The sequence below is a fragment of the Sorex fumeus genome, unplaced genomic scaffold (assembly GCF_029834395.1).
Source record: "Sorex fumeus unplaced genomic scaffold, SorFum_2.1 ptg000034l, whole genome shotgun sequence".
NCBI classification, from domain to species: Eukaryota; Metazoa; Chordata; class Mammalia; order Eulipotyphla; family Soricidae; genus Sorex; species Sorex fumeus.
The window spans coordinates 26,631,414-26,643,134 of NW_026606091.1; the positions used below are offsets into that span (position 1 = coordinate 26,631,414).

Genomic DNA, 11,721 nt, shown 5'->3' on the forward strand with positions numbered 1-11,721 from the left:
AGGAGAGAGAGAACAAAAGGGAATGCCCTGCCACAGAGGCAGGGTGAGATGGGGGGAATGGGGGATGGGAGGGAAATGGCACTGGTGGAGGGATGGGTATTTGATCGTTGTATAACTGAAACCCAAGCACAAAAATTTGTAAGTCTACAACTGTACCTCATGGTGTCTCACTAATAAAAATTAAAAAAAAAAAGAAAGTTGGCTTTAAAACTAATGTAATTCTAATATATAAATAACCCCCATATATATATATCTATGTGTGTGTATATATGTATATATATATATAAATTTAATTCTGATGTACCTAGGCTACAACAAAAGTGATAATCTAAAATCAAAAGAAAGTTCCTAAATAATATATTTTCTTTTTGGCCTTTGGTTTTTGTTTTTGGGGGGTTGGGGCAGTGTTGGGGGTTTTGCATTTGGGTTTTGGTTTTTGATCCCTACCCAGCAGTCTGGTTCTTCACTCTGGACTTACTCCTGGCAAGCTCGGGGTACCAAATGGGATGCTGAGTATCAAACCTGAGTCGGCCACGTGCAAAGCTAGCCCCTTACCCACTGTACTATCACACTGGCTGCAGATAATTTATTTTCAACTGATTTACTTCTCCCATTCCTACCAGAGAAACAGATGTCAGAACACATTGCTCTGAGTGTTTTAAATATATATGAGTAGATTAGGCTCAAAAAATAGCTTCTAAAATCATTTAGGCAAATATAGTCAGAAGAAAGGCCACAGTTCTCATGTTCTCATGAATTCTTTTGGGGCAAGGAGGTGGAGGGAGCTTCTTATTATACCCACTTAGTAGTGCTTAGAACTAACTCGTGGCTGTGCACTCAGGTCATTCCTCATGGACTCAGTGGACTGTATGGCATGTCAGGGATCATCAGCCCTGTGCAAGGCAAGTGCCCTATCCACTGTACATCACTCATGCCCGTTCATGAGTTCTTTGATGTGTTACTTTGAAACATCCAAATTGTGATTTGGGGTTTTCTGTATCATTCTCCCGGATCTCCAGTCTATCCTTAGACAGTGTTGAGTAAAATCTTCAAGCCTCCCTTGTAAACCCTGACAGTTTACTAGTGGGAGGATAGAGTTGCTGTGTCAGCGCCCTGCATACCCCACTAGTGACTTGATTCTTTGTTCAGCCTGCATATCCCTGAGCCCCAGCTGGAAGGGTCAAGCTGTGTATGTGAACTCAGTTTGGAGGTGTCAAAGCAGAAGAAACTGTGTGAGGTGAGGCTGAGTCTTGAATTCTGAGATTGGCTCTCACATGGCTGGAGTTGCACAGCCCAGGGAAAGAGAGAAGGCTTGGGGGAAGCAGCAGTGCTGGCTAAATCTATTGGCAGCTCAATCCTTCCTCATTGGGGCAGCAGGACTACGAAGGAAAAAGGTGCTACATGAAATTCAGCATGAGGTGCTTCTGGTCCTCGGTCCTAATCTTGCCTCTCTGGTCTCTAGTTTCTCCACCTGCAAAGCAAAGAATTTTTCCAGGCTGGAGCGATAGCACAGCAGTAGGGCATCTACCTTGCACGCAGCCGGACCGGCTGAGCTGGGTTCGATTCTTCTGCCCCTCTCAGAGAGCCTGGCAAGCTACCCGTGACGTATTCAGTATGCCAAACACAGTAACAACAAGTCTCACAATGGAGATGTTGCTGGGCCCACTCGAGCAAATCGATGAACAGGAGGACAGTGCTACAGTGTCTTGAGTCTACTTCCAATACAATTAAATCAAGTGTTGATGCAGATGGAAAGATCCTATGGTATAGTTCATTTCTGATTACGTCAAAACCTAGTTAGAGAATACCCTGATTGTTTTGTTTAGGGGCTATACCCAGCGATGTCCAGGGCTTATTGCTGGTCCCGCACTCAGGAATCACTCCTGGCTGAGCTTGGGGGACCATATGTGGTACCTGGGATCAAACCTGCATGAGCCGTGTGCAAAGCAAGCACCTCACCCACTGCACTGTCACTCCAGCCCTAGAGAAAACTTTTAAAATATCAGCACCTCTAGGTCTTTTCAGAACTGTGCATTCCTTCTTATTGCCTGAATTCAAGTGTGGCGGCACTGTGTAGGGAACATAGCCACAGAAGCAGTCCACTGCCATACAGTCACGTAGATGTACAGTTCAGACTTGTTCACCTCCTTAAAGCCAAGGGGTATCATTTCAACCTTCGTGTTTGTTCAATTAGAGGAAAACAATTATAGTTGAACACGTATTGGTTACGAGTCACTCCTGTTAATGTAGATAGGAAATGTATTAAAAGCACTTGGAATTTATCCCTGAAATCTAGATTTAGATCATTTTTAATTTACAATAAAACAAATTTGGCGGTCTCATTGCTGCCATAGATGAAGAACTCTAGATTATCCACACTAATGAGGAAGATCAGTGGTGTGTCTAATCCAGAATAGTAGATAAATTATATAGCCAACTATCAATGTTTGTGCTAATGGAGAGGACCAGCGATGTGGATAATCAAATAATTTACATTTAGCTTCAGGAAAGATGGCCCTGTACAACTCTATATAGTGCTCTACCCATGTAGAGCAGTGTTGCCCAAAGTGGGTGAAATTTGCCACCCTCCCTCAGACAGAGTCGGGTGTTCTGGAATGATTGTGGCGGGGAGGGATCGCAGTAGCCTTGGGCATAATGGAGGGTACTTTCTATCTCTTTACTTGGAGACAGTGGTTTCCATTGGGGCACTGAATAATTTTGTTTCTACAAAGGGGGCAGTTGACTCAGTCAAGTTGGGGCCTCTGGACTAGACCACATAGGATCCAAATAGGAGACTGCACGTGTAGGTGGCTAAAGATATATGAGGATTCCCTCCTCTTCAGATTCAGATATGAAACTGTATAGATGATAATAGATAAGTAGCTCCTTAAGGGGCTGGAGTGGTAGTACAGCAGATAAGGTGTTTGCTTTAAACACAGCTGACCCAGGTTCGATCCCTGGCATCCCATATAGTCCCCTAAGCACTGCCAGGAGTGATTCCTGAGTGCAGAGCCAGGAGTTATGGGTGTGACTCAAAAAAGGTGAATGTGACCCCACCTTCCCTGATTCCCCTAATTCAATCATAAGCTGCATGGGGCAATTGTAGTAGGAAATGGGAATCACTGTATAAGAGATATCTCCAAGGGGGCCAGAGAGATAGGTCAGAGACCTGAATGCAGGCTTTGGATGCTGGAGGTCAGGCTCCTTTCCCAGAACCAAATGGCTCCCTGAGCACCACTAGGAGCGACCCCCAGGCTGAGAGCTGGAAGTAACCCCTAAGCACAGCTGGTTGTGCCCCTCTCCCCCACCCCCAAGAAGCATCAAAACAATAACCAAGCAACTGTTCCAGGAGCATGTGAGAGGGTGTGTGAGGTACTAGGGGCCACAGGTGTCTCAGAGTAAGTGTTGAATGAGCAGGACAGGAACGATTTGTATAGCAGGGAAGGTGTCTGCCTTACACACAGCCAATCTGGGTTCAGTTCTCACACATGGTCCCTGATCAGGTACAGAGCCCCGAGTAAACCCTGACTATCATTGAGTTTGACCCAGAAACAACAAAAAAAAAATGGTAAGCTTATTAAGATTTCTAGTATCTTTTTATAGTCAGCGTTCACTCCTAATGTTTTATGCTTTGGGTCTGTGTTAACCTACTTGGCTACTACAAATAAACTATCACAGAGTTTGTATGTTATAAGTAGTACAAAATTTGGGAGGAGGAGGGATTTGGTTCACATCCAACAATACTTGCGGGGGAGCTGTCTCTGGCTTTGTGCTTTGGAGTGACCCTTGGTGGTGCTGAAGGAACCATGTGTGATGCTGGGAATTTAAACTCTGGTCATTGCCACCACAACCATATGCGTAGGCCAGTGCCTTACCTCCTGTACAGTTTCTCCAGCAGCAGAAATTCATCTTGGAAGTTGTCTACAGCCATGGCCCTGGCAGAGTCTGTTTGTGAGGGGACACTTCTCCATCGCTGATGCTCTCTTGCTGTTTTCTTGCATGTCAGGGATCTGTGCGGTCTCCACCCATCTATTCTGTGTGTCTGCCAAAGATGCGCCACTTCAGGGGTCCTGATTTCAGCAGGTGCACTTGGTGGAGGGTGTACAGAATCTCAGAACCTAGTAGAGCCTTAAACCCAGATATTTTGTGGCTATCCTTCTGAAAACTCAAAGACATTTTTTATGGAGGTACTGTGATGGACAGTGCTGTCAATGATTTGTCCTTGCACACACTATTCCAACACCACCCCCACCTTGAGGCTACATGCTGGCCTCCAACAGTGTTCCCAGATCCCCTCCTATTCACCTGTCCCCCAAGTTCAAAAATCTGGTTATTTGAAAATCTTTTCAAGGGAAAAGAGCAGATCTCTGAGAAAACTGACTATCCAATACAAAATGAAAAGGCATAGATAATAAGTAAATTGTGTAAATAGTTTAAATGCAGAATAATGTTTAATTATGAGACCACTGCATAATTTTATAAAGTTCAAAGCTAAATCCAAAAGAAAAATAGGAAAACTGACAGTTCTCTATAAAATACAAATTAATGAAAATGACTAGAGAATAAGCCATTATTTCTTCAGGGGCTGGAGAGTATATAGCAATTAGGACCCTTTCCTTGCTCAAGACCAACCTAAGTTCAATCCTCAACACCTCGTATGGTCCCCCAAGCCCCACCAGGAGTGACCTCTGAGCACAGAGCCAGGAGAAACCCATCGGTATCTCCAAGTGTGGCCCAAAACAAAAAATTGAAAAAAAAAAAAACTAAGCCTACTTGAACCAGTACTGTGTAAGCAATTGACCCAGCCTGGAAGTTGCTCAGTCCCACTCCTTTCTCTCATGCAATACCCCACACTATTACTTTTCCAGGAAATGAGGCAAAAAAAGGCCATCTTTCCATCTGCATTAGAGTGGCCAGAGAATGCATCATCGGCATTCAACACTCAAAAGCGTATCCATGGAAAAGGCTTCAGCAAATGCTCCCCTGGGGCACTAGACAAATCCAGAAAATTTCCACAAGGAAGATGGCACTTAGATGTCCAGATGTGCTCCACAAAGCTGTCTGTCCTAGAGAAATAGGCTGTTTCCCATACCTGTTTCAGGCACACTTGTCAGAGAGCCAGAGTGAGGATGGACTCACTGAACAGTATTTACTAGTCACCTGTGTGCTGATGAATGATCACCACCTTCAAGACTGTGGATGAGAACGAACCAGTGATTGTCATATAAAGTTGTAAAAGCCGCAAGAAGTGATTTAGTCACCAAAGGGTTCCCAACTGCGGTCTATCAGACCTCGATAGTTTTGTAATTGAATTTTTACAAGACCTTTATTCATAAGCAGATAATCTGAAAGAACATTATTCAGTTTGCTCTGTGAAACTATTATAAAACGATAGCCATTTCAAAACATTTACAGAATATAATTTTTAAGTCAGTGCTTTAAATTTAAACTGTTATTTATTAGAATACTCATTAGTTGTAAATATAAAATCATGACACTTGAAAACAATGACAACTCTAGAAAGAGAAAATCCATGGAAACAAGGAAGAAATGTTGTACCAAGGATTTCACTTACATCAGTGATGCTTTAATTTTAGGGAGAAACTGAGGGAAATTAACATTAAATGTTACATCTGGATAAAGCTTAATGGTAGGACCAGCTTTCCATGACTTTTTTTTTTTTTTGGGTGGAAGGGGTGCACACCTGGTGGTGCTCAAGGCTTACTCCTGGCTCTGCACTCAAGGATACTTCAGGCAGGGCTCAGAGGACCATATGTGATACCAAGAATTGAATCCAGCTTGGCTGCATGTAGAGCAAACACCGCTATACTGTCTCTCCAGCCCCTCTAAGGGGCTAAGAGCATTTTGAAACCTAGACATAGCCTGCTACCATTTTCTCCTCACTGTAAGAATTGCTGCCCTTGTGAGCAGTGAGCATTGGGCTAAAATAAGCTTGCAAACTATTTATGTAGAAGGAAAAGGTCAAAGGACATCAGCCACATTTAGGGTGGAAGTAGAGTTAAAGGAGAAGAACAAAGTAGAAGCACTTGATGGAAGGGTTTTTGAAGAGAGAAATAGGCAAAGGTTTGTACAGTCAAAAGCCAAATAAAATAAACCCTCAAAACAGGTATAAGGCTTATTCTGTGGCTCTCCACCCTCTGCCACCCCACCCCAACCCCATCATTCATAACACAATCTGGGGAGGAATTTCACTGGGAAGATTGTAGGTGGTGGGGGGATGGAAGAAAAAGGGTTTCGTAGGTAAAGAAGTAAAGGGGAAAAACTAAGCATGAAAGAGTAGCATGTAAGGATGATTCGCTGTTGATCTGATGGAGGTACCAGTGATGTGGGGCTCACCTCTAAATACAGTGACTTGGAGTCTTGCCAGAAGATTGTCTGCACCATGCGACTTATGATGTCATTTCAAATATCATTTGCAGGAGTGTACAGAAAGAAGAATGTTCAACCACATCTTCCCAGCCACTCCATTCATCTACTACTACGATGACAAATATGAGATTCGGGAGAGAGAACAGAGAATAAAACGAAAAGTGAAAGGTATTTTAGTAGATTGCTTGTCAATCGCTTTGCCATAGTTCCTGCACTTCTTTTTTTGCACTGTACTTTCTTGCTTTAAAGGGTGTTGGTAAGCACAGAAACCGCCTCCCCAACCCAAAAACTTTAAAACACCATGATTTACAAAGTTGTTCACAATACAGCTCTTTCAGGTATTCAGTGTTCCAACACCAGTCCCACCACCAATGTGCCCTTACCTCCACCAGTGTCCCTAAGTTTCTTACCCAACCCCCAAGCCTACTCCCTGACCAGGCTCAATTCAACTTACTTTACATTGTATGTCACAACCTATTTCTCTTAATGGTGTTGCTGAGGATTTACTGAGCTGTTAGGTACGAGTTGGGTCTTCTGTGTTATTGTTTTCACTCATTGAGCTTAGTGGACTTCCACTCACTTTTCCCATCTAATATTTTTGCTTCTGCTGGACTGTCATCTCTAAAAAGTTCTGAGGTTTTGTGTGGCCGCATATACAGCTGCATGTTTTAGGGACTTTGGAGCTGGGATCATCAACAGCAGATTTCTCTCCAAGATGAGTCATGAAGCCATGCCATTTCTCTGGCAGTGGCAGGAGCCAGATGTGGGTGAATGGAGCTCTGGGCCTATGACAGGGTGGGACCTCAGTCTGCCCTCATCCCCTGCTAAGGCTCCAAAGATCTACCCGGGCCAACCTGAAATGACTCAGCTGCCAGTGTCACTCTGAGATCAGTCCTGAAGCAGGACCATTTTTCTGGCAGCCATAGGCAAACTGGTTTTTTAATTTCAAATATTTACCACAAAAACTGGAACTTGTTTAGATCCAGAAATTAAGTGCCCACTTCAAAAATCCTGTACTGTAATCTACTCACAAGTGTTTTTCTTACATGATGATCATTCTAGAAAATGTCTAGAAAATATACGTATGCAGTTTCCAAAGACTTCTTTGAAGAGCTGGAACTCTTCCCTGTGGCTAATCCACGGTTGATCCCCCCAAGCCCCACCAGGAGTGAGCCCTAAGCACAGAGCTGGGAATAAACCCCAAGTACTACCAGCCCTGAGTACCACATGTGGCCCAGAAATAAAAAAGAAACCTTTGAGATATTTTTTTCCCCAAGTAATTATTTTTCCCTTTGCATGTCTCAGTATCTTCTGTAGAAAGCTTTCCCTGCTAGGTGGTTCCTGGAGTTCCTCTAGGGAATCTTAGATTCTTGGATACCTGAAAGTGATTTACCAAGTCCTTTTCTGGCTTCTTGGACAAAGTTATTCTGTGTTTTTCAAATTGACCTATTTACTTACTGTGTTCTGACTCCTGGCTGCCCTTTTTTTATTTCTAGAATAAGTCCAGGTCATTTTCAAAATGAAAATACTAATTCTGGAAGGATAGTAGAGAAATCTTTCTCAGTGCCTGAATATTTTACATAATATACCAATTATGGGCTGGAGCGATAGCACAGCGGTAGGGTGTTCGCCTTACAAGCGGCCAACATGGCCGACCCGAGTTCGATTCCTCCGCCCCTCTCGGAGAGCCCGGCAAGCTACCGAGAGTATTCGATATGCCAGACACAGTAACAACAAAGTCTTCAATGGAGACGTTACTGGGCCCGCTCGAGCAAATCGACGATCAACGGGAGGGCCTTTTACCTTTTATACCAATTATATAGGAGGAAATTATAGTTCATAAAGATAATGATGAGATGGCTAAATTAGGAAAAGATTCAGAACAAATGTGGTAAAATGTCATGTCTGAATTAAAGAATTTTAGGTGTTTTCTGTTTTATTTTCCTTAGACTTTCTATATTTGTCAGGTTCTCCATAAATGAGTGTTTATAAATGTTCAAAGAAAAACTTTTTTAAGTAGTTGTGTCAACATCTCTTGGCCACAGATTTACTGAGACTCACCTGTGATCTATAGGAATGTTTGTGCTGAAATCTATTAACTACTTGTTTTTGCCCCATATTTTAAAGTATTATGTTTTTCCCTAAGTACATTACTTTGCACTTTATCCTATTTATTATTGGCCACTTCTTTAATCATTGTGGGTCCTATTAATGTGTCAGTGTTTATTTCCCCCTGGAACTCTCTTACCTGTTCCCCAGAACATACCATCAGACACTTGTAGTAGGAGTGCCGAGTCCTGACTGAGTATAGCCTCACTAGGTCTAACATCTAGGGATCGGGGTGGGGGTTATCCAGATACACATGTGCATGCACATATGTGCCCAGGCCCGCAAGCCTGCTCAGGAAGAATAATCTCCTGTCCAGTTTGGCATTCACCTATAAGAGCGATGGCCAGACTTTATCTCCAGCGGGTAATTGAAATGTCATATGAGACTGTCAAAAGGCTATTTTCTACATCTTGCTTCCACTTATCTTCAAGGGCTGTCTTATCACTGCAGGAACTTGAATTGGTTAGACATGACTTTCTTCACAGAGCTAAGGTGATAACTGCTGTCACTGGTCCACTGCTTAACCTAGTTAAACTCTTAAGCAGAATAAATAATCACTGTGTTTCTGGACGCTTTTCATTTTTCGCAATCAGAAATATAAAACTGCAGCCATTTGATTTTAACATTAGTAAGGGCTCTTTGGAATGACTTCTCATTAAATGTTTGGCTTCCCTGTCATCCGCTAAGTTATTCACAGACCCCATGGGTCTGCATGCTCTGCATGAACTGTATAGCTACTCAGTATGGAAAATACTTCTGTGTCCTCTTCCAGAACTCCAGAAATGTGGGAGTTTGCCAAGGCAGGTCAAGAGACCTCATATGGAAGCCACAGATAAAAAGTGCTACCGTGAGAGGAGGAAGAGCCACAGGTGGTCTCGGGAAAAGAAGGAAACCCAGAAAGAAACGATGCACAGGAGCAGCCGAGAGCAGAGGAAGCACAGGAAGGTGGACAGGTTTCTGCACACAGAGGACGAGGACTTTCCCAGGGGCCCCAAACTCTGCTCTTCCAGATTCGACCCTCAGAAAAACCAGAAGCCTCACAAGTCCTGCCGCCATCCTCATCACCACAAACCACGGGAAGACAGGATGCCCAAAGAGGGCAAGCAAGGCAAGCATAAGAGAAAGGAGAGAAGCTTGGAGGAAGAGGAGAGTGATAACTTATTTCTTATCAAGCAGCGGAAAAAGAAGTCAAAACTGCAGGACTGTTGAGCCACTCAGCCCCGGTGCGTGTGGTCTTCCTTCTCCCACAGCATTTTCATTGTCTCTGATTTCTATAAATGAGTGAGTGATCTCAGCCATACCAAAGCTGCCAGGCAAAAGCCCAGGACATCTCAGTTCTCTGTGTCCAACCGGTGCTTAGGAAAGAAAGCAAAGATAGACTCAGACTTCACCTGTTCACATCTCCTCAGAATCTGGAAACAGGAAGAATTCACTCTTTGAGGGAAAATTTTAGGAATTATTTTTTAAAAAATACAAGTTTATCCGATGTAATTCATCTGCAGTGTGAGTATGAAAATTAAATCCTTTGGGGATGAGAAATTAATGTCTGTATGACAACTCATCAGTCTTTTAACATATCTCCTGTCTCTCCCTCTCTCTTTTTCTCTCTCCCCCTATCTCCCCTTCTCTCTCCCTCTCTCCTTCTCTCCCTCTCTCTTCCTCTCCCTCTCTCTCCCTCCCTGCCCCCACCCCTCTCTCTCAGACATTGGGAAGGATAATAGGCCTTGATATAATATAGCATTTCCTGATTCTGAAGGTGTTTTCAGAATCTTCTTTTGGTCAGGGTATCAAGAGATTTTATTTTTAAAAAAGGAAGTAACAGCATCAATGCCCTGAAGAGTCAGGGAACTGGGTCAGAGCAAAACTTCATCTGATTAAAAAAAAAAAAAAAAAGTACAGAAATACTTCATCCAACATAAATGTTTTCAACAGATTTCCTGAAAGAGGTGAGAAAAAAAATTATCAAAGGCTTTAACATAATCACAACAAAATGGGTTTCTCCATTTTTCACACCCACACTTCAATAAGGCTGTCATGGATACAGAGAATGAATATTGTTAAACTTAAATTTTTATTTTGATTTCATTTTTTTTTAACTGCTGCAAAGGTAAACAGAAATTTTTAAAATTGTGACACTTTTGTACTTACCAAAGTCTAATGTTAGAATAAGAAAAATAAAATGTCTGAAATCAAGTTATGAAAAGGTGCCTGTTATGTCAAACATGCAGCATGGGTGACAAGGATGTATTTGGGTTGAAGAGGTGACTGAAGTGATAAGAACTCCATGGACCAGGGTCAGTATGCTTGTTGCTCACACACAAGCTTTGTGCCAGAACGAAATAAGGTGGAAGCTGTTAACTGGGACAGTTTTATAATTCTAGTACTTGGATCTTTATTTTATTCTTGGTGAAGTTCACAAACTATAGTATGTCTAATGGGAGCTTCTTTTTCCTCTTTGGTGAAGGAAGAAGAATTCTCTCCTAAATCACGTGTCAATTTTAGTTTGTAGTTTTTTGTGTTGGGGGGGAGTTGTTGTTTTTTTATTTGTTTGTTTTTGTGGGGGGTTTTTTTAGTGGTGGTAGGGAGGGCGGGGATCAAACCCCAGTCAGCCTCATGCAAAGTAAACTCTGTCTGCTCTATTATAGCTCTACCCCAAAAGTCCACTGTCTTTAGCCCACCATCTCCCTGGGCCTGTCTAGCTTTCAGCTAGGTCTGTTAGCTTTCTAAGGGTTTGTGAATTGGCTGCATGGCTCCCTACCGTCAGCTGGGTTTGTTTCTGACCCTAAGTGACCAGCATATTAACACCTGGCTAAAAGTGACGGCCATCAGAATTGACTTCGTAGAATGGAAAACCTGGGGGAAACTTGGCAGTGGCAGGGCTTGGTATTGAGGTGGTATGTGTAGCTAGTATGCCTTTGGATCCAAAGACATCTCTTTTGGGCAGAAATGGATTTCCATTATTTTTGTTTCATAACAAAAGTTTATTAATTTGTTTTTTATTGTTGTAGGGGATGCTCCAATGCTGGGTGCTTGGCCTGGCAGTAGTCAGAAGCCACCAGGGTCCTATGCTCAAGGTATCCTGCAAGGTCAGGGTTTGTGCCGACACTGGAACCACACAGCCCAGTCCTTATAACAGATTTTATTTCATAGAGACAGACAGTCTGTTGAGTCTGAATTTCTAATCTTGGTAGTCAGGTACTTTTCTGCAAAAAAAGGGAACTA

At 42.8% G+C, this 11,721-nt stretch overlaps 1 protein-coding gene across 2 annotated transcripts in view; it reads left to right on the forward strand.

Moving 5' to 3' along the window:
• The window catches only part of ZCCHC7 (zinc finger CCHC-type containing 7), a 206,421-nt gene extending 196,313 nt beyond the window's left edge, over nucleotides 1-10,108 (forward strand). For both annotated transcript variants that reach the window (XM_056117219.1, XM_056117218.1), the window contains exons 8-9: nucleotides 6,441-6,558; nucleotides 9,272-10,108. In XM_056117219.1, the coding sequence (XP_055973194.1) occupies nucleotides 6,441-6,558; nucleotides 9,272-9,708 (555 nt within the window). In that variant the 3' untranslated portion in view covers nucleotides 9,709-10,108. The remainder of the gene's footprint in view (nucleotides 1-6,440; nucleotides 6,559-9,271) is intronic.
• Nucleotides 10,109-11,721: the final 1,613 nt, after the last annotated feature.